This window comes from Dermacentor variabilis, chromosome 9, assembly GCF_050947875.1.
Source record: "Dermacentor variabilis isolate Ectoservices chromosome 9, ASM5094787v1, whole genome shotgun sequence".
Taxonomy (NCBI): domain Eukaryota; kingdom Metazoa; phylum Arthropoda; class Arachnida; order Ixodida; family Ixodidae; genus Dermacentor; species Dermacentor variabilis.
In genome coordinates, this window is record NC_134576.1 from 83,274,654 (window position 1) to 83,297,259 (window position 22,606).

A 22,606-nucleotide genomic window follows, 5' to 3' on the forward strand; every position below is an offset into this window, starting at 1 on the left:
TTATAGCATTTGGGCTCTGCTCGGCACCTGCGACATATCAACGCGTTGATGGACCCGGTTTTAGCAGGATTGAGGTGGCAGACCTATCTTGTTTACTTGGACGACGTCGTCGTCTTCGCCGCTAATTTCGACGATCACCTTAGGTGGCTTGTGACAGTACTAGACGCCATGAAATCATTGTTAGGACCCTTTCCAAAGTCAATATCCGGAAATAAGCGGATCGTCGGGGCGACGGACTACCTGAACCGCTTCGCTGAAACGAAAGCTCTGCCGAAAGGTAGCGCAGCCGAAATGGCGAAATTCTTCGTCGAGAACATCCTGCTGCGACATGGCGCTCCAGGAGTCATCATCATCGACAGACGAACGGCATTTACGCGACGCTTACCCGAGCCATTCTGCAGTATGGCCTGACAGGCCACGAACTGCCTACCGACCTCAGATGAATGATCTTGCGGAGCACTTGAATAAATCCCTCGCCGACCTGCTAGCAATGTACGTCGACGTCGAACACAAGACCTAGGATGCCGTTCTGCCATACGTAACGTTTACTTACAACACGGTGGTGCAAGGAACAACACAGATCCCTCCGTTCAAGCTGGTTTACGGCAGGAACCCGATGATAACTCTCGACGCCATACTGCCGCATGTCACTGACGAAGAGCTCGCCACCTATCTCCAGCACGCCGAAGAAGCTCGACCGCTCGCTCACCTGTGGATCAAGAATCAGCAGATGACCGATAGCTGACAATGCAACCTTCGACGACGCTACGTAGAGTACTAGCCCGGCGACCGTGTTTGGGTTTGGACCCCAATACGCCGACGTGGACTTAGCGAGAAGCTTTTACGCCGCTGTTTCGGACCGTAAACGATCATCCAACGCATAGGCGCACTGGACTGTGAGGTCGTGCAAGACGAAATTGCGAAATCAGAGGGGCGCCGCTCACGACCTGAAATGGTCCACATTATGCGAATTAGGCCCTTCTACCAGCGCTAACGAACCTTGGGAATTCACATAGCTGAATCTCGGGCTTTTATTTTTTTTTGGGGGGGGGGGCAGGGGATTTTGAGACTTACGACTTTTGTTTTTTATTTTCTTACATTTATTTAATAGGTATCCTTTGTTTTTCGATGTCCTGTTATGGAAGTGCTTCTTGAGAGAGGGCATTGACTAGTGTACTTGTTTATCTGTTTCAGGTGGCTGCTTTTCACCGTCTAACAAATGTTATCGCTCAGCACGGGACGAGCCCGAAAGTATCGGAAGTTTCTCGAATGTTATCGATGGTTCTATCTGTTGTATGTTGTTACCGAAGCTTCTGTAATCTGATTGCATGTGCGACAAGAATTGTGCAGAACTTTCTGGAAGACACGCGGGCGCCAGTGATTACTCTGGAACCTTTGATGGTCTATGTATAAAAGCCGACGCGTATGACCGGCAGATCAGATTTCTAGGATCGCCGGCCGTGTTCGCCGCTTCACTGTGCTTTGAGTGTAGCCTGTTTTTGTGGGCAGAAGTTCGCCCAATAAAAGTTAGCTTCGTCATTCAGGGTCGGTATTTTGTAGCGATGCCTTTTCCGATTCTATGCTTTTTCAGGCTTTTCGCGCTTGGCCAGTGGTGAGAGCGACTGTCTGCCAACATTATCAACGGGATCAGGCGGCCGTGTGTGGTGGATGATAAGAATACCATATAATAAGGCAAAAGGCATCGCTACAAGATAGCGGCCCAGAGATTGGCCGCTGTGTGATTCACCGTCACTACTGCGTGCCAATATGCACCTTCAACTCTCTGACGAATAACTCGCAAATTCACAAGATTACTCACCCTCCACAACCTTTTCTGTACCGCGTGCGCTTAAACTGGTCCTGACTGACGTTATGGTTTTTCTTCTTTGCAATGTGTTCTTAGGTGAAAATGGCTACTGCGTCATAAGTTCTTTTGGGGAGTCCCGTTTTTGGGCTGCTTACTGTTTTATGTTGGTATAGTAATCAGCCAGCAAAACCCAATTTTACGAATTTTACCTCTGAAGCATAACTGTTTGGGTGTCGAACTTGAGACTGCGGCTTGCGCTTACTTCTGTCGAGTGGCTTGCTGAAAACTTGGCTTTCACATTGTTCTGGTGAAAGCGCGCTGCTATCACACTCTCTATTTTACACAAGCATGACTCATAAGCGGATTTGAGGTATTTTGTTCTGTCTCAGAGTGAAGTTTACAGGACAACGGCAAGTTCGCATTGCTTAGATATATTTCTATTTATTTATTTATTTATTCATTTATTTATAAATACTCCGAGCTTTTACAAGATATTAGCAGGGTGGCAACATACAAGCCTATTCATACAAACATACAGTTCAAGCAATCATGCAGACGCTTGAATTCAACATGGCAAATGGACAAAATGCGTACTTTCAATATATATATATATATATATATATATATATATATATATATATATATATATATATATATATATGTATACATATATATGCAACCTTTCAGAATGTGCTTTCTTTTTACTACTCGCCTTTTTGTTTTGCACTGTTTCAGGTCACCTTGAACTCGTGCTCAAGCGAAATTTTATTTAGTGTTGAAGGAGAATGCGAGATCCGCGAAAACTGCCAGCTTACAGAGAACTGCCAGGTGGTGATCTTCCAAGGAACTGACAACCCGGTCGATTCGTCCATTATGTTTATGCCTTACCTCCATAATGCAAGTATTTCTGTAATATGGGCGTCTTCTCGTACGCATGTCGTTCATATCTACCACACATTCATTTTTCATTTGAGTGCCTGCAGAGAATGCGGCTTTGTGGAGGAAGTCTTTTAAGCTTATTTTATGAGATCAGAATTTTTGTTTGCTCTGCTGAGTTTTTCTTTTGCTACCAGTGGATCGCGCGGTGAAATCGTCCCCTCACCATTATGCTTCCTTTACCTTAGCAGTTGAACGAGTCACAGAATATTGAAGTAACATTGCGAAGAAAAAGGCTATTTGCCTGAAATACAAACAAATTCGTTCCCGCTCAGTACATGATTAAACTATGCGAAAATGGGCAATATTTCGGGACCATGTTTTGTGACAACCTGAACGACATCATTTTGCGCTGTGCAAATCTAATAACAGCTACAATTTGTATTCATTCGCTTTTCAAATGAATATTTATTGAAGTTTATAGAAACTAAGAGAAATCTGAAGAATTTCGATGACCACTCGCGTTGGAAGGCGTCGGAAACATCTTGGACGCTTTACTTTGTATACTGCAATTATTCACTGGACTAGCGTTTTCAAGTATACATTATAATGCAAAAACACGGTTGCAGTGTAACATGTTTCACATATATTCTTACACTAATGATGAGCACCAAGCAGAACTTCCACAGAAGCCCTGCGGAAAGCTGTTATACCGGTTCTGGAAAAAGCTATCGTCTCACTGTGTTGATATAATAAATATGCTAAACCAAATGATCAGTCAATCAGTAACTATTATACCTTACGCACGAGCAAACCTGATGCTAGAATGTTAGCGCACACATTAGGTAAAAAAGTTTTTTTAAATATGAAAAGATGAAGAAAAGGCCAGAACAACTGGACATAATGTGCATGACTAAACACATTAAATATGTAGAAATATACCGACAACAAAAAATTTATGCTCAGTAGAAAATGGAGGAGAAAATGACGAATAATATAATGAAACATAGTACAAAAGCGCAAAGCTCGCAAGAAACAATGCGTAGTTTAAGCAAACTGGCCGCATAACTATATTGTATTGTGTGGACAGCTGAGCGTTGACTAAGACAGGCAGGAACATGGAAAGTTCTAAAGGTCTGGTGATTATGCGTGGCAATTAAAATGCGATACAACTGAATAGTTACCCGTCGTGGTTGCTCAGTGGCTATAGTAATAGGCTGCTGAGCACGAGGTCGCGGGATCGAATCCCGGCCATGGCGGCCGCATTTCAATGGGGGCGAAATGCGAAAACACCCGTGTACTTAGATTTAAGTGCACGTGTGTTTTCGCACGTGCACTTAGGTGGTCGAAATTTCCGGAGTCCCTCACTACGGCGTGCCTCATAATCAGAAAGTGGTTTTGGCACGTAAAACCCCATAACTTATATATATATATATATATATATATATATATATATATATATATATATATATATATATATATATATAACTGAATAGTTCAGGTTGGGCAAGGATAGCGCAAAGACGATGAAAATAGAAAATTAAGGTAATCCCAATATCATTGGCAATGAAGTGATGGCGGTGAAAATAATCCAACAGTGATAACAATATTGGCACGTGTACTTATGCAATCCGTTTCTCGGGGACTGCATTTCACACACTAAGAACTTAAACTTATCGCTCAGCGCAAGACGCGCCTACATAACTATAACTTGCTGAAACGTTATCGTTGGTTCTATGCGTTGTCAGCTGTCACCGAAGCTTGTGTAATCTGGTTGCTTGCGCAACGCGAATTGTGGCTACTTTCAGGAATACAATTGGGTGCCGGCAATTTCTCTGGAAACTTCGACGATTCCGGCAGAAGAGCCGGCGGTCTTGACCGGCAGTTCAGATTTTCAACGATCGTCGACTGTGCTCGCCGCTATCCTTGAACTTTGAGTGCAACTTGCGTTTGTGGGCACAGGTTCGCCGAATAAGAAGTTAGTCAAGCTATTAACAGTCTCGCCGCTGCGTTTCTTGGCAATCACTACCGCGTGACACCTGGTGAAGGTGCTAGTGCGCTCGTGTACCGAATGCCCCCGCAAAGCCGCGATACAAACCCGACACCCGAGGACAAGTCCAACGTCCTCGAGAACCACCCAGCTAGCCGTAGGCAGCAAGGACTGTTACCAGTATACGGACTGCTACCTGAAAATACCAGGAAGTGCACGGCCACGACAGCAGCTACGTTGGCAGCCCCAGCATCGCCAACATACATCCTGCTGCAGCAGCCCGGGGAACCACCAACGTTCCGCGGATCAAGATTTGAGGACCCAGAAAGCTTGCTGGAGACGTACGAAAAGGTCGCTACGTTTAACACCTAGGAGAGCAATGCGACATGCCTATTTCGCATTGGACGTGGTTCGCGAGGACGTGGTTCGCCAGGACGTGGTTCGAGAATCGAGACACCGCGTTAACAACGTAGGACCTGTTGGGCAGCGGCTTCCTCCAGACATTCACAAGCGCCGTGCGCAAAGGCCGAGCCAAAGCGCTACTACAAATTCGAGCGCAGCTGTCCAACGAGGCTATCACGAATTTCATGGTAGAGAGTACCGTCTATTAGTGTCGGAAAAGAAGAAAGAGCGCTCCTTGATGCGGGACATCAAGCAAGAACCTTTTGCCGGACCTATCCGCAACCTGCCGAAGACCGTAGCCCAATTCTTGACAGAGGCAACGGCAATCGAGAAGCCTCTCGAACCCTTGTACTTAGATCTATGTGCAAGTTAAAGAACCCCAGGTGGTCCAAATTTCCGGAGTCCCCCTATACGGCGTTACTGACAATCAGATCGTGGTATTGGCACGTAAAACCCTCTGCAAATGCGCACTAGGCAATATTACCGCCAAGTGCACACGCAGCAGCGCGCCATCCAAACACTGGGCTCCGACGACTTCCAAAAGTCCATCAGGGCCATAGTGTGCGAAGAACTGCGCAAGACCTCTTCATCGCAACCTCAGGTGGCCTCGGTCTCTGACATGGTCTAGAAGCAACTACAGCGATCACTCAGGTGCTCAGGTGCTACCGCCATCGCTGCGACCCAAGCCAGAAACGATCACATACACCGCCGTAAAGAGCGTTCATCGTCTACTGCTCGATCATGAAATTTGCCTCGCAAGAGGGGTCACATGATGGTATGGAGGAAAAACGAAAGTGATGCTGACCAACTCCAGTCAGGAGTTCAAGCACGTCAACAAGGACACGACAATCGCATACCTCGAGGAAATTGTGGAAACCAGCAATGCGTTTGTGCTCTCCAATTCTGCCACATCCACCTCGACGACCATAGTTCCTGAAACAATCTTCGAAATAAACTCAAGCCTCCCCGTGACGTAAGCAACAATAGCTCGAAAGTATTCTCCGACAATACAATGACTGCTTTTCCTCGTCATCGAAGACTCTGCAAACGCCCCTTGCAAAGCATCGCATAATAACCGAAGAATCTACTCGACCACTCCACCAGAGCAGTTGCCGAGTGTCGTCGCGAGAATGAGAAGCTATAAGGCAACAAGTCAACGAAATGCTGCGTGACATCATCTAGCCTTCGAAAAGCCACTGGGCGTCTCCTGTGGTATTGTTGACGAATATGGATGTAACTCTGCCATTCTTCGTCGATTATCGCCGCTTGGACAAGACCACCAAGAAAGATGTATACCCTGTTCCACGCATAGATGACCCATTAGACCGACTCTGCAGAACGACTCTCTATGCTAAGTACTTATCGTGAATGGACCTCGAGCCTGGTTACTCACAAATTGAAGTCGACGAAAGGGATCGCGAGAAGACCGCTTTTATCACGCCAGGCAGTATATTCAAGTTTAAGGTGATGCCATACGGACTTTGCGCCTGCAATGTTCCATCGCGCGATGGTCACAGTCTTGGCAGGACTGAAGTGGCAGACTTGTCTTGTCTGCTTGCATGACGTTGTAGTCTCTGCTACTAATTTCGAAGATCACCTGAGGCGGCATCAGATAGTAGTGGAGGCTATCAAGTCTTCTGGACTCACCCAGAAGCCGGAAAAGTGCCTATTCGCTTGAGATGACCTGCCCATCCATTATTCGATGAACGCCTTCCCAGGAACAATAACTGCAGACGACTTCGCTGAACAGCAACGAGCGGATCCGGAGTTACGAAGCCTTGTGGAGTGCTCAGAAGGCAATACCGACGTTGTCCTTAGGGTATTTCAGCGTGAACTGTCTTCGTTTTGCTCGCGCAACGACGTCCTCGTTAAGAAGAACGCCCCAGTCCGCGCAAGCCACCTTCTTGTTCCAGCAGTACTTTGGCTTCAGCAGCACGCCCTGCATGACGATCAGATTGCCGGGCACATTGGGTTTTCCCGTATGCTTGCAAGAATAGGAGAAGTACTTCTCGCCCCTTCTGACCGCCGAAGTCGCCCATTACGTCAAGACATGCTGAGACTCTCAGCTACTCAAGGCACTACGAACAACTCCAGCTAGTTTACTACAGCCGATAGAGCCTCGTTACCTACCGTTTAAGCAGGTGAAGATGAATTTGTTGGGTCCCATTCCGACGTCAACCTCTGGAAACAAGTGTATCGTCGTGGCTACCGACTACCTTACTGGCTACGCCGAAACGAAATCCCTGCCAAAAGGTAGTGCAGCGGAATTAGCCAACTTTTTCATCGATAACCTCCCGATGAGACATGGTGCGCCAGAAGTTCTGATTACTGACAGAGGAACGGCTTTCACAGCTGAGCTGATTCAAGCCATACTGCAGTATAGTCAGACAAGTCACCGGATTACCACTGCCTACAACCCGCAACCGAAGAGCCTAACGGAACATCTCAACAACGCGCTCACCAACATGTTAGCGATGTACGTCGACGTTGAGTACAGATAATGGAATTTCGCCCTGCCGTGCGCAACCTTCGCTCACAGCACAGCGGTGAAAGAAAATAGCGCAGATCGCCCCGTTCAAGCTGGTTTACGGCAAAAACTCTTCAAAGACTCTCGACGCCATGCTGCCATACGTTACCGACGAAGAGAATCTCGACGTCGCCGCCTATTTCCTGCTCGCCGATGGAGCGCGACAGATCGCCCACCTGCGGATCAAAAACCAGTATAGGACCGACAGCCGACGCTACCATCTTGGACGACGCTACGTCGAATACAAGCCTGGCGACCGTGTTCGTGTTTGGACTCCAGTATGCCGTCGAGTACTTAGCGAGGAGCTTTCGCGATGGTACTTCGGACCCCACAAGGTCATCCGACATATTGCCGCACTGGTGTTTCTAGTCACGCAAGACGGCATTTCGCAATCGCAGCGGCGCCTCTTTCGGCCTGAAATAGTCCATGTTCTGCGCGTTGAGCCGTTCTACCAACGCTAACTAAGGACTTCGTTTCTTTATTTCACTTCACTGTATGTGCTTTAGTTTCTTGTGCTTTGTAGCATCGGAATCATGATTTTTAAGAGGAAGGCGTTGATACGTGTGGTTATTCATCCTTTCTTTTCTCGGGGACAGTATTTCACTCAATAACAACTCGCTAACGCTCGTTAACGCTCAGTGCAAGACATGCCTGCATGATTGGAACTTGCTGGAATGCTATCGATGGTTCTATGCCTTGTAGGTTGCCGCCAGGGTTTTTGTAATCTGATTGCATGAGCGAAGCGCATGGTGTGGTACTTGCTCCAAAACACGTGGGCACCGGCTGTGACTCTGGAAACTTCCATGACTTATGTATAAAAGCCGACGCGCTTGACCGGCAGTTCATGTACTCGACGATCGCCAAATGTGTTCGCGGTCATCGTTGCGATTTGAGTGCAATTTGCCTTTGTGGGCACACGTTCGCCCAATAAGAAGATTATTCAAACTATTGACAGTTCTGCTGCTGTGTATCTTGACCGTCACTACCACGTGCCAATATTGTTACGATGCAACCAAGAGTGGCGCCAGTCAGAAGAACACGATTTAACATGTGTAGGCGGAATCGGCCTCGACAGCCATCATATTTATGCATCGTTGTCTCGCTTGTAAATATTGTAAATATATCTTTATTATTTGTGACTTAGGCAACGTAACAATATGTTGCAGGGCTGGTGTTGGGAAAGCAAAATGTCATATGCCAATCTTACTCAGCACCCACTTTGCAATATCAAAGTTCTATTTAAAGCTGTCATTCCGTAGTCCACACAACCAACGCTTATTGAACTTAAGGATAGCACATTGTTGCGTACAATTGGTGAAGAATTGTATTTTTTTATACTCTGCAAGCAGAACCTACATAGCGTTTAGTCCGAGCAGAAAAGTGAACGTTGTAGCAAGGAGTGCGCGAATATTTTTAAACACAAGGGCCTCACACAGCGGCACAGAATCTGCAGAATCAGGAAACGTGATACTTGCTGTTTCACGAGAAAAACTCACAGCTCTGCTCTAAACAGCGATGAACATGAGGTTAATGATATTACACCATTCAGAAAAATAAAACTCGCACTGCAAGGCACGAGTCACTAACAACATAAATTTTAATGAGAATCGGCCTATAAGAGATGGAACGAAATCCAAGTGGAACAGACATTATTTAAGAAGTTAACAAGTGACTTAACAAGGACCCCGTTGCAGTCATTGACCTTGGGACCCTCGTCCGCACACTATCTGTTATATATTCATTGCTACTGAATTGAGAATAAACTCAAACGAACTGAACTGAATGCTAGTACTGACGCATGAGGCACGCCGCTAGCTGCCTTAGACAAAGACGTTTCGCAAATTATTCTAAGATAACATAAGCTGTCAATAAGATAGCACCGTAAAAGTATGGCAGCTGGAAATTTTATAGCAGAATGCGTTAGCTTGAGCAGAAGCATGAACAGAGAATGTCAAAAGCTTTACTGAATCACAGTGATTGATACCAACTTGCATTATTTTAGGTACAGGCGTGTGTTGAAACTTGCGAGATTTCTTAAACTGTGAGTGAAATGGGAAAATAAAGGAACTGTCGAATTTTCCTTTGTGCCTCTTTATTGGTAACCTACGCGTTGATAATCCTTTCTCGGTCAGATCTTCGTGATGTATTCCAAACAGACCAACGTTTTCTTTCAGACGCCACAAAAACTTGAGTGCTATTTAATATTCGTGAATTTTTAGAGGTAATATTACACGCTCTAGTAAGGCGTCTGCTATTATATTACAGATAAGTCATTTTTGTGAAGGCAAGAATGGAAGCCATCCGCACAACCGTTTTGCACCGAACATGCATAACTACATGTGTGATGGTGCTTCAACTTGGGAGGTCATCAGCAAGAATGATGACTTCAAAGAGTACGTGGAATCTTTTTTTTTTGATAAACTGACAGCTTTCTGCTTGTTGACCCCTTTCGCCATTTTAAGGCGATCGACGGATGTTTCCTCCCAGTGAGCTCACCCTGAAATGCATGGGTACTAGTTGTTGAATTTGCAGAGCAGGTAAAATAATTGAGTCATTTGGGCTTGAAGGCTGCTTCAGGTGAAGTGATGAATGATCTAAAACTAACATCGCACTGTGGAAGAAAAATGCCAGTGGTGTATGCTTTTATAGAGTCCTGTTCGTGTTGGTATGAACTAAAATATTAAAATGTATTAAGGCCTCTGCTGAGCCACAAAACGCCTTTTTGGAATAATTTAGATTTTTTAATGTAAGGAGATTATAATGATTTATGTCAAAGTGTGAAACAGTGTTGCACTCCGCCAGCGTAAGAATACGCGAAGCAGTTGTGACTACAAATCAACGCCTCTCTTTTACGTTTCGCGCTATATACAATTTTGGTAGAGGCTGCACAGCTTGAAGTGTGACATAACTTTTGATTCTTTTCTAAGCTCAGGAAAAAGTTGTTGTTACAATGCATAACGCAGCCATAAATAATCAAAACATAGTTTGCTTCTTCTGTTTGTAAATTTAAGACACGATTGTTTCACAAGACCTATTTTTTTTAACAGATTCTGCCGACCTGAGCACTATCATCTACAGAATATTTTTAGTGCCATTGAACTACGACACAGCATAGAACACAATTGTTTTTTGGCTGATGAGAATAATATTTACAATAAGTATAACCAATTCGCAGATGTTAATTTATAAGCACCAATTCGTTAGCCATGAGTATACAGTTCTGGCTTATACCGGGTGCTTGTTTTGCAGTACATCTGTTACACATTATTTATATGTTTAGTTTATGCGCCATACTATCCATAAACAGAAACCACATGCAGCATATTTCCGACACCTTTCTAGCGGCGGAACTTCGTATGTCGTTGCGTAATTTTAGCTCCATACCAAAGGTGAACGATCTTGGCCATTATGACTCCCATTCAACTGCCAACAGTTGATGTGAACAGCATGGGTTCATATGGCTAAAACAAAAACAAGCAAAAAACTGCCACCTGCGCAGATAAGCAGACAGGCTGCCAAAGAGTTGTCATGCCCTTTGGAAAATTTGCACTGAAAAATTATAGAGAAAATACAAAAATCCCAGAATCGTTCTTACAAGGAAATGTAATTCAATGGATGACCGATATTTCATTTTTTAAGGAATCACTTCCTTCTCTGTAAGGTACAAGACAGAATTTTGCTTCATTCTAAGAAAATTGGTGCCAAAAGTGAATGTGAAGATTTGGTCCTCGCTACTTAGAGCGAAATTAGAGTTTTTTCCTTTCTTTAGTATCTTCAGTTACCATTTGTGTACAGCTTAACCAGTCAGGCAAGCCTCGGTGACCATATCTTGCATAACTTGAGGCAGAGCGCCAGAAAGCACGAAGACAACAGAAGGGAACGAAGGCACAGTGCTCGTATGCCCGAGTAAATTGGTCTCAGTTTCAAAACAAGGTACGGTTGCAATTGTGCTGAGTCATGCGGCCCTATAGTGCATGCCTATATGAGCTCGAACAGAGTGGATATTTCGATGTGTGGCCTAGCGCGGCCGAAGAGTGGCTGCTTTGGGCTGATTGGTGAAGCATTATTTCGTCAAGAAAAACTGCTTTATTGAGCAAAATTCAGGCCGAATATGATAAGGCGAGAAGAGTACTTTCTGTCCTGTCGCCTTCTTCTTTCCTTTTTGCATTTTGCGCAATAAAAAATGATTCTTTCTAAGGATCGCAGTGCGCGTATCTTGGTTCAAGCTGTCTGGTCAGGGGGTCACACCTTATAATGTCCTGTAGCGTTCTTCGCTGCACATGCATAATGTAATAGCTCCGCGGAAACACGCAAGGTGGAGAGAAGTATTAAATAAAGGGAAAATGAGACATACACCCTAATGTAGCTAAGTGCTACAAATGAAACTCATACGGGTTCCTAGAAGAACTTGGCTCGCTACTCCTTGTCTTAGTTCCTCCTTTGTAGCACTTAGCTACGTTTGGATGGATATCTCATTTTCCCTTTATTAATTACTTCTCTCCATCTTGCAGGTTTCCGCAGAACCAATACGTCAAACTTTTGTCTTTGCTTCTGAGTTCTTGATGAGTTCGGCTTCGCTTGCCATCTGCTAGCCGCCTGGTTAGGACGGATAGTAGGAAAGGCGGTCGTGCCGGGTTCGAGTACCACACTGGGACGAATTTTTCCTCAACTGCGCTGCTTTTCTTCCGAGGAACCCGTATGGGTTTACTTTGTAGTACTTAGCTACGTTTGGGTGGTTGTCTCATTTTCCTTTTATTAATGTACATGTATAATCTGTTAGAGCCACATTCTTTTCTGACAAATTCCTCTAAAAGTTTTGGAACTACTTAAAGCCCCAAAAATGATTCCACCAGCACACTAACACCGGAATAAAGCAAAGACATAGCAAACTCATTAAACTCGTATTTTAAATAAGTCTTCACTACCGATGATCAAAGTACAGCAGATCTTTCGACAGCCTGCAGCAGCATAATTGAGCCAATCACAATAGATGAGGCAGGAGTACTTACTCTACTGCTAAACTCAGATCCAAAAAAGGAACTGGACCCGACAATATCCAAAATTTCATAACGCGATACGCAGAATAGGTGTCTAAATACTTGTGTCTCATCTTCAATAAATCTTTATTAACCTGCTCCCTTCCTAATGAATGGAAAAAAGCTAATTTCCTTTGTATATCTCGGGTAACAAAGCTGTTACCTCTAACTACCCAGATTGCCAGATACATCCATTAGATGTGAATAATATGGTGCACCTTGGAGATTCAGGATGTCCATTAGATATCCAGATTTATCCCGAAAGCGTTGCATAGATGTACTATGGATCATCGCGAATGCATCCGGAACGTGTAAGTAGTACGTTGTGGCGATGTCGGCGCTGGATATATGTAACATCTAATGCATATCCATATCAACCACACTTACGTCCATAGGACATCCATTGTCCTATTTTTGGCTGTTTCTTTTATTCGTCATGCATGCATGCGCTGGGCATCTTCAATTTGTTGTCCCAGACTGCCCCAGACTGCTTGAGAGGCTACTATAGCCAGTGATTATTTGCATACGCAGCTTCTCAGACAGTCCTGGACTGTTTGGGACAACAAATCAAAGTACTACACTTACTAAGCGAAGAAAAACTCCGTTGTCACCACCAGCATTTTTATTGTGAAAATTCTTATTGGTATCAACCGTTTGACAAGTACATAATGATGTACACAATATTTGCAGTTATATACAATGGTAGACTGCAGCTGTCGCATGACAATAAAGTAAACACTAAAGATACAACACAATGCCATCTCTTCGTTTCTGAAAGGCACAAGGGCACAAGGAGCACAACGAGCACGAACCAGTACAAAAATATCACACACACATAACAGCTAAGCATAAAAACACTAAAAATAAATGGAATAACACAGTAGAAGCAAAGATTGAAAAGGAACACTTCTCTCATAAAACATGATACAAGTTCTTCTTAGCTGAGCAACAGCGCAGTGGTAACTGCACTCTCTCCAGTAAAATAAAACACAAAGGGCCCATTATGAGACTTATTTCTCACGAAAAAAAGCAAAGGAGAATTTACACATCGAAATATTAAAGCACTATTTGACTAGCCATGTATCCAGCAAACAAAGAATAATAGAAATAACGTAGTGAAACATAAAAGAGAGCAGCATCTGAAGGCCAAGAACAGCAATATTCTAGAGGAAAATCATTCTGAAAACCACCAATAGGTTATTACTATAATAAATTCTGTAATAAAAGCAGGCAACCCTCGGCAGCAGAAGGGTGCCAAATTAGCTTCTCCATAACGGGCAAGAATTTGGAACACAGCTGCTGCATTAAAAAATAGTTTTAACATATTGTTCTCACTCGACAAAAACGTCATTTTCCTAGAATAACTGAACATGCAGTATACGTACAGAAATCGTAAGCTCTATAAGTTATTCAATAGAATAACTATACCATATTTCCATGCGAGTGAGACTACAGCCAATTCGTGTGTAGATGCATGGATCATAAGGAATTTCAATGTAATGGCAGTTAGTGGTTACCTGGTACCACAGCACACTTGGCATACACTAGTCAATCAAGTGCAGTGGCACCAGGCCACATCATGCTGCTGTGAGTGCGGAGACGCCCTCGTAGCAGTGTCGTCCCTTTTAAAGAGTCTCAATGCTTTTCATGCACTCAGCCTGACACCAGGCAACAGGATTCTACATTTGTCACAATTTTGAAAACACACAGCACTCCTTTTAATGCGATCAGGTGCCACGAAAGGTCAAATCATTGATTCAGCTGATGCTGAAGACAAGTTGCTACATCTATATCTCCGTAGCGTTATCATGTTGGTGTTCATACACTGGGCTCAACATGGCAGCAGTGGTTAATTGCATTGGCCCCCGCACCTGTACTACAAAGGAAACATTTGGCAGTGTGTTGCCACTTCAAAGGCAATTTTATTGTGCTGCGCTGAGCATAGTGAGGTTTAGCCTTCTAGCCATTACCGTGTTTACAAGTTAGACAGTTAGCTATTTGTCAGAACTCCTAAAGGTACATGGTACGATGCTATGTTGGCCTGGAGGGCAAATCGTATTCGGAAGATCGCTCTCTTGCTGGCTAGCTTGAGCATCCTAAACATGAAAAAGAGGACAGAATCCTTTCAACTATGCAAACAAATAGCTTACTACTTACCGCGCATTCAGATATGCATGTTTACTTGAAGCTCATGATTGATTTAGTCAATATAACGACAGTAGTGGATGTTCCCAAGACAATCATTGCCTTTCCTTAAGCGCGTTCATGTGGGGCGTTATCTTTACCAAATCACGTGTGGGCTTCAAGTTAAGGCACGTTTCTAAATGCAGGGGTAAGGTATACGAAGTAGCTTGAGACGCCTAAAGTGACCGGTTTTTAGCTTCTCTACATGCAGTGATTAGGATAAAATCCCAGAGTTGATATCTCCAGCTATAGCAACTCCTCTATCATTGTAGCAGACCAAAGGCATCTGCTTAAATAGTACCACTAGCAATGAAATTTGTCCATACATGCAGTAGAGCACAGCCAAGCTTTATGTAATGTGCAAACATATTGACTGTTCAAGAACACGTGACAGTATATAGCTTGTGCCTACAAACGATACAAGCACGTAATAGTACACGCTGTACAAAGGAACTATGTAAACATACAGAAGAGCAACAAAGCGTGCAAAAGATCACTTAGCTCGACAGAGAGCCCTTATTACAAAAGCCCTCCACCAGCACACAGAAAAAAAGCAATGCATAAATGGTGACTATCTTACAATGTTGAGCACCACTATCGAAAACGTGTGCCGGAACCATTGAAACCATTGTGCCGTTGTGCAAAAAACCTGTGGGCGCCGAGAATCACAGCACAAGAAGGACCAAGGCGGGCATGAGAAGCTGCACTGAAACACGGGACAGATGGAGACAGACAGGTAGGTCGCTTGTCTACCGCCATTTGTTTTGGATTGCAGTTCAGCTGTTCAAACTTGTCTTCGCCATGCATCAATTGGCTCAGTTTATGACTATCCCGACAAGAAACTCCGGCGTCATGCCTTGAATTGTACCACCGAAACCATTGTGTATTTGCGTTGTGCACCAGCCTTTCCAGCCCAAGCTAAGCACTCATGAGCGGCATAAAAGAGAAGAAAGTGCAAAAAAACTCGCCAAAAAACCTTGAAAAGCCTGTGCCTGCTGATGACTGCACACCACGGCAGACACGGCAAGAATAAGAAATGAAGCGTCACAGCAGCAAGAGGCACCGCAACATGAAAGTGGTTCGACGTAATAGTTCTGCGGAAACCCGCAAAGTGGACAGCAGTAACTAATGAAGGGAAAATGAGGCATCCTCCGAATTGTAGCAATGGCTGAAACGAAATCCATATGGTTTCCTCGAAAGAAAAGCCTCGCAGGTGAAGAAAAATTTGTCCTGGTCCGGGACTCTAACCCAGGACCACCGCCTTTCCGGTCCAGCCGCTCTACCATCTGAGGTATCCGGGCAAATTCGCATTTGTCTACCACTCGAAGCAAATGCAAGTGTTTGATTTTCCCTTTCGCATCCCGGACCAGGACGAATTTTTCCTCAACTGCCAGGCTTTTCTTTCGAGGAACCCGTAAGGATTTCGTTTGTAGCAATTGCTACTGTTCGGTGGGTGTCTAATTTTCCATTCATCAATTACTTCTCTCCACCTTGCGGGTTTCCACATAACTATTACTTCAAACTCTTACCGTCGTTTCGAACCATGCCCGCGCTGTTCCTCGTATTATCTGTCCACACCTGTCTTAGCACGTGCCTTCGTAGTAAGTGACAAGGTTTCAACTTTATATTCAGGCTGCCCCCACCCAACATGTCCAAACTCATCCAGGTGGATTTTGAAGAAGTTCAGCAAAAACCTAAAACGATCCAGCGAATTGTTTTTGCTCTGGACGTTTCCCGTAGCATGTCGGTAAGTGCCTTGTGCTTCTCGCGCTGTTTGTTATTACTAACCTTCCGCAACGTTCTCCCACATTTCAAACTCTGGCCTGGCGTAAGCTTTTAAGCGTGTACTGAGTATTCATTGCAAATTACTGAATGCCCAGCGCATTAACCAGCTCACGTAGACAAGTATATTGTACCAGCTTCTTTTTTAAGTGCATTTATAAAACAGGCTTCGTAAAGAACTTCGTAAATTTCTGCACAGGGCAGTAAGCCACGATATTGTTAACGTAGTTTGGAAACTTTATTATTTTAAAGGTTATCACAGTATCATTTAGGCCGGCAAATGAGAAGTACTCAACGGGACAAGAAATGAATTAAACACTCAAGGTACAGCTTTCCGACAGTCACCTACCGTATATTCTCATTGCAATATTCGCGGTGAGCCGTAGCTACATGATCTTCCCTTGAAATTCAAGCCCAGAGCAGCGGCGATGTCTATAGTACTACAGGATATTGCGCTCCAACAGAAAATAAAAATAATTGTTCGTCACCTTCCACATGCACTCCGGCTCTGACCGAAAGCTCTGAAATAATATTAAGCTCCTGAAAGGGAAGATAATGTTATCCACCCGAATGTAGCACGAATATTAAGCTCCTGGAGGATGACGGAAACGCGTGGCTGTACTGTAATGCACGGCGTAGAAGAATGTATCAACGGACGGCACATACTATTCAAGACCCTATAAACGGAAGACGCCAAAATAAGACACCTTCCTCTACAGCACATATTGCTTGGTCATTCGAAAGGCCTCCCAGAATCTCTCTACAGTCTGCACTATAAATAGCCTACATCCATGCAAGAATGTTTGCGGAAATTGATGAGGCTCAAAAGCAGGCCTTAAGGAAACTCCTAAACACAGCTGCGCTACCAGCTCCTGATCGTCAATTTGCATCCAAAAAAATTACTGTCAGCATAAATTCAAAAGCGAGCATTTCTAAATAGGCTTGACGGGATTCGTGGTGTATTTTTGTGCAGCGCTCACAATTCCACGAAGGGCGAAGGAGAAACACACATGCGTTGCCCCTCAGCTGACATTTATATTGAAAAACAACGAGAAAGAGAGCAATCCGTAGTCTTTGAACACGTGACAAAACCCCAGCCGAAGCGTTGCTGTCTTATTGGTGCATACTCAAATTTGGAGCCCGTCGTCAGCACCTATGTGGCTCTGCCGCGCGTGCTAGTCCGACTTTCAAATTCCTTGTCCCATAGCCGAACTGACGGTTGACCGACAGCCCCTTTTCTTCTGATGTGCAGGACTTCAATTATTTCACGCATGTGTGTTTCTGCTTTGTCCTTTGTCGAATTGTGAGCGCTCCACAAGAATGCGTCGTCATGAATGCTTACCAACTTGCTCGCTTTTCTATGCTAATGCAGTCAACCGGGTTCTTATGAGACGTTCATTTGAGGGATCAATAGCTGTTTGTGTGCAAGCGCGAGTAAGAGCGGGCGCAAGAGAGAAAATCTGGGGGCTTTGCTCCTTGAATATATTACTCCGCCTAGGCACTACGGAGGAGGTTTCTATGTAGGCGTTTGCCCCTATAGGCATGCCGGCGTTGCGGAATGGGGTCGTTTGTGTGCGCTCGGACGCTGGCTGCTGGCGCGGTAAATTATGTGAAGCAGCGGGCGCTGACGGCTGATTTGCCGACCGTTGCGTCGGACAGACTGTCTCGCACCTGCGGCGCTCGTGCTTCTCAATAGTGGCGGATCATAGCTTTCTCGCGCCTTACGGCAATGTAACTTGTAACTAACACCACAGACGTTTCTGTGGGAACAGTAGCGACCGTAGTAGAGCCCTGACCGCATATATTGATAATCTAGAAGGCAGAGCGCCTTAGCAACCACGGTTGAACGCAATTGAGTGAAAGGCCGCCGGCGCGAGAAAATCGTTTCGGCGTACCTTCAGAGGCGAAGTTCTGACTGATGTTGCAGAAGTCGCGCGTTGCGGTAGTGCTGAACTTAGCGCCACAATTTACTCAGTCGTGTTTTTTTTACTAATTATAACAACGTGTTTTTATTTCACATTATTGGCGGCACCTCCAGGACACCAAAGTGGCAACGGGGACACCATGCAAAGCTGGAACCTGGACTGGTCCGTGGGTTGGCGCTTGCCGAGGGCTGCACGTAAGAAAGATCGGCTGTCCGCTGTCTTGGACAGCTAATTTTTTATGCGAACACCCCCAGGCACGCTTCAGCCTCCGCGACCCCAACCCATGGGCCGCCGTGCTTCCAGCTTTGATACCCCCGCTACCCCTTGGGTGCACTGAATATACTGCGCCGTCGGCTTTACTATAAACTCAGGTGCTCTCCTGAGGCCTCCGTTTGCCGGTACATGTGCCCTCCTTGAGCAGTGCTTGTAAAAAATCCAATCTATCGTCGCGACGAAAAAAGCAACCCGCGACTTAAACAACACCAGTCAGAACCTTGCGCCTTCAGACACAGCGATCACCAAATGGGACGTCCGTGCCTAATGTCTCACCGCGCGTGCAGCCAGCGGCGGAGCGTAAGCAAACTGAACCGCATTATAATATCGGCTGTCCACTGTCGCGGACAGCCAACGTTTTATGGGAACACTCCCTGGCACGCGCAGACCTCTGCGAGCCCCAACCCATGGACCAGTCCAGGTTCTAGCTTTGATGTCCCCGTTGCCGGTTTGGTGTCCTGGAGGCTCCACCAATAATGCGAAATAATGGCACGTTGTTTGAATTAGTAAAAAAAAACACGATTGAATAAATATAATTGCGTCAAGCCACCAACTTGCGATGCTAAGTTCAGCACTACCACGCCCCATGACTTCTGCCGGCACGCCTAGGGACAAGGGCATACAACACGAGCTAAGAAACTCCACCGTAGTGCCTAGGCAGAGGCGTATATTAAGGAAGCAAAAATTCCCTCATTTCCTCTTTGGAACCCGCTCTAACACGCGCATGGGCACGAACGACCGTCGTCTCCGCACATGTCACCCCCCGCTTTACCTACTATAGCAATTGGAAATACACGTCCGGGTTCTCTTGCTCCCATGTTTGCCAGCGCACATGTTACATGCAGAATGTATACGCCGTATGGATATTAGGCGGCCGCTTCTCCTTAAGCAAAACGGCATCAAAGGCATTTAACACGCCGTAGTGATGTGAATATACGTTAAAAGTTTATTACATTTTGTGTTTCTCTTGTTCTCTATTCGAACATTGGAAATGGTGCATGAAGTACGTGGTCTCAGAATGCCCACTGCGCCAGTATCGGAGGCAGCCCTTGGGCCCATACGGTTTTCCTCAAGATCGCGAGGTGAAGGCCTGACCGATTATTTAAGCACATACTATAATAGTACAAAGCCTCTCAAAGATGTGCCAGTGGAACTAGTACTTTTCTTGCCGTGGAAGGGGGCAAGGCGAATATCCACAGCCAGTTTCGTATATTTGATTGAATAACTCGATATTATCTAATAATAAAACTTTACTAATAAAACGGGCCTCTCGGATAACCCGCTTTCTTCTCTATATAATCTAGAACGTTTTGTTGCAAATTGAATTGAAAATATAAATATTTATGTTTCGGAATATCAGAGAGTCGTTTCAGAGGACGTCGCAGGGGAGGGTTCTGGGAATATTTCTGCCATCCGTGGGGCGTTACATGCACATAAATGACGCTCAACGCTCTTTTTTTCACTCGGCGCCCATCAGATTGCACCAATGCTCGCGCGCGTAATGCGCATGCATAATAAAGAGACTGTCTACCGTTTTTCAAGGACCTTCTATTTTGTAGCACAATAGAAATCCTCCCAATTGAAGTGTCTCAATGTGCAGTGTTTTCTGCGGTAAGCGAGTAGAAAGATTTACAATAGTATTTTTTATCTGCATAGTTTCCCCTTAAAAGTGTGTGCGGATGGCGGCGATAGTAATCATTGGACGCGATGGCAATCTCAGAGACCACGTGTCGATGCATTACTCCAATCAACGTGGCTCCATTCATTTTCACAAGCGGTGCAACTTTTCAACATGCGCTAACATGAAACATGAAAGCAATACCTCTCTCGTGTTAAGTTAGCAGGACCAGATGAAATTCAAGTTCAGGCAATTGATACAATATTGCATCTAAGTAAGATAACTCTTCCTGCACCACTTTTTGGTTACGTGACGGTGCACAGGTTCCATACACTTTTTCACTCTCGAGCGACGTCACATGCATGTGATGCTTGCACCACTTTCACAGCCAAATTGAAGATAAATTTTTATGAGATACAAGCATGCTCGTATCCGTCTATATTACACACAATCTTCTCTATTCTCACTACAATTCAAACACATGTTCCAAGTGCCACAGTTCGTTTAAATGACCTCTAGAATACAGCGGCCTATAATTGTACCAACTACCCCGTCTCCTTCTCAGGAAGAAGTCGCTGGTACAATTCCTAGAGCCCCCAGAACGCTGCATAGCTGTTAAGTCAAAATGGGGGGTCTTCATTTTCGCGTTCGGACTGTGTTTCCCATCATACGTTGCGTAAGGTTTAGTGAAATTGCCCAATCGACTGTTTAGACCGAATGAAGTTCACATTATATTGAAACGTGTATGGGTGGACTCCGAAAAACACCGTACTATAATTTCTTTTCAGATCTTGCCAATTTGAAATAATGTTGCTAATTATAATTTTTATATGTGATACTTGCGTTTTGTGAATTCTAACGTTTTTTTTTTATTCAAGGAGCAGCATAAAAAATTGGTTCTGTAAACGCGCATTACATCGATTTTGTGCCAGATGTCGAACTGTGTTAAACAAGTTGTCTATGCAGCGTCTTCTAGTGAAATATTTAAAACTAACAATGTCTGTTTAGTAGACGACTTGTCCCGCTTTCTTCTTATCTTGTGCCACGCCAGTGCCATGACCACATCACTCGACACAAGGCGCAACATTAATACTCCCGCCTTGCTATTCTGGACAATGTCTGCACTGTATGCCTTCCATATTGCAGAGACACAATCGACTGCAAATGGTGAAGGATGCGGTTGTTGGCTTCCTCCTGAGCTTACTCGACGACTCGATCCGGCTCGCCATCGTCAAGTTCAGCAGGGTGGCAGAGGTGCAGCACCCGATTACGACTGTCAATAAAGCAACCGTGGGAGGCTTTCGCGTTGCTGTGCATAACATGTCAACGTCTCGCGGCACCTGTATTGGTTGCGCTCTGGAGAAGGCTCTTGAGGTACGCTATATCGTGAAAATTTTATTACCCACTCTTTAAAAAAGCATCGGTATTGTCGCGCTGTCCTGGTTGTGAAGAATCAGACCTAGGAAAGTCGCAAAACAAACTTTCTTTCGCGCAATCCTGTGCGTATAAACGCAAGTTGAACCCCTGTGCTCGCCACAAGGGTTGCGTTCATCGTCGAAATTTGATGTGCGGGTCAAACGCATCGGTAACAAATAAGTGGCTCGTATAGATCCCAGCGTATTTGCCGGTGCACTGCTGGTGTTTGCTGTGCTTTCCTTTAGAATTGCGTAGATAATTTTGTTGCCGCCTCTGTGCAACCTTATACTGATGCCCGGCATGTGCTTTATCATACTAGTTTTTTATGCTTTTGGTTTTACATGGTTGCCACCCTCCCCTTTTGTAGCAGTTATCGCCACACGCTTATCGAGAGGAAGGTTTGAAAAATAAGATGTACATTTAACAAAAATAAACTAGTCAGATATGATTTAATGGAGGCGTTTATGGGGCGCTGTATGAACCTCTTAAATTGCCGTCCCAGATTTGAGTAGTCAGTTATATTATTTAATAGTTGCAGTAAGAAAAAGAGTGTGTCTGCTGAAAAAATGAGTTATTCAAAACACACGTGCATGGCGGCGTTTGTTCAAGAAACATAAGTATTACTTCAAAAGACTTTGGTGTGAGTGCTCCGATATTTAAGGATGGGCGTGCCTGTGCAGACACTGTGTCCCTCATGTGAGAGCTTATCATCCTTGTCTGATCTCTAGCTGGTTTTATGTTCATTCGCCCAATGTTTTGTTTCTCATTTA

The 22,606-nt window shown here is 44.8% G+C and overlaps 1 protein-coding gene across 1 annotated transcript in view; it reads left to right on the top strand.

Annotated features, from left to right (window-relative positions):
• The first annotated feature begins 9,873 nt into the window (after nt 1-9,873).
• Nucleotides 9,874-22,606, top strand: part of LOC142558419 (uncharacterized) — a 92,818-nt gene continuing 80,085 nt past the window's right edge. Inside the window, exons 1-3 of the mRNA XM_075670554.1 lie at nt 9,874-9,995; nt 16,455-16,569; nt 21,567-21,794. Of these exons, the coding sequence (XP_075526669.1) occupies nt 9,928-9,995; nt 16,455-16,569; nt 21,567-21,794 (411 nt within the window). The 5' untranslated portion in view covers nt 9,874-9,927. The remainder of the gene's footprint in view (nt 9,996-16,454; nt 16,570-21,566; nt 21,795-22,606) is intronic.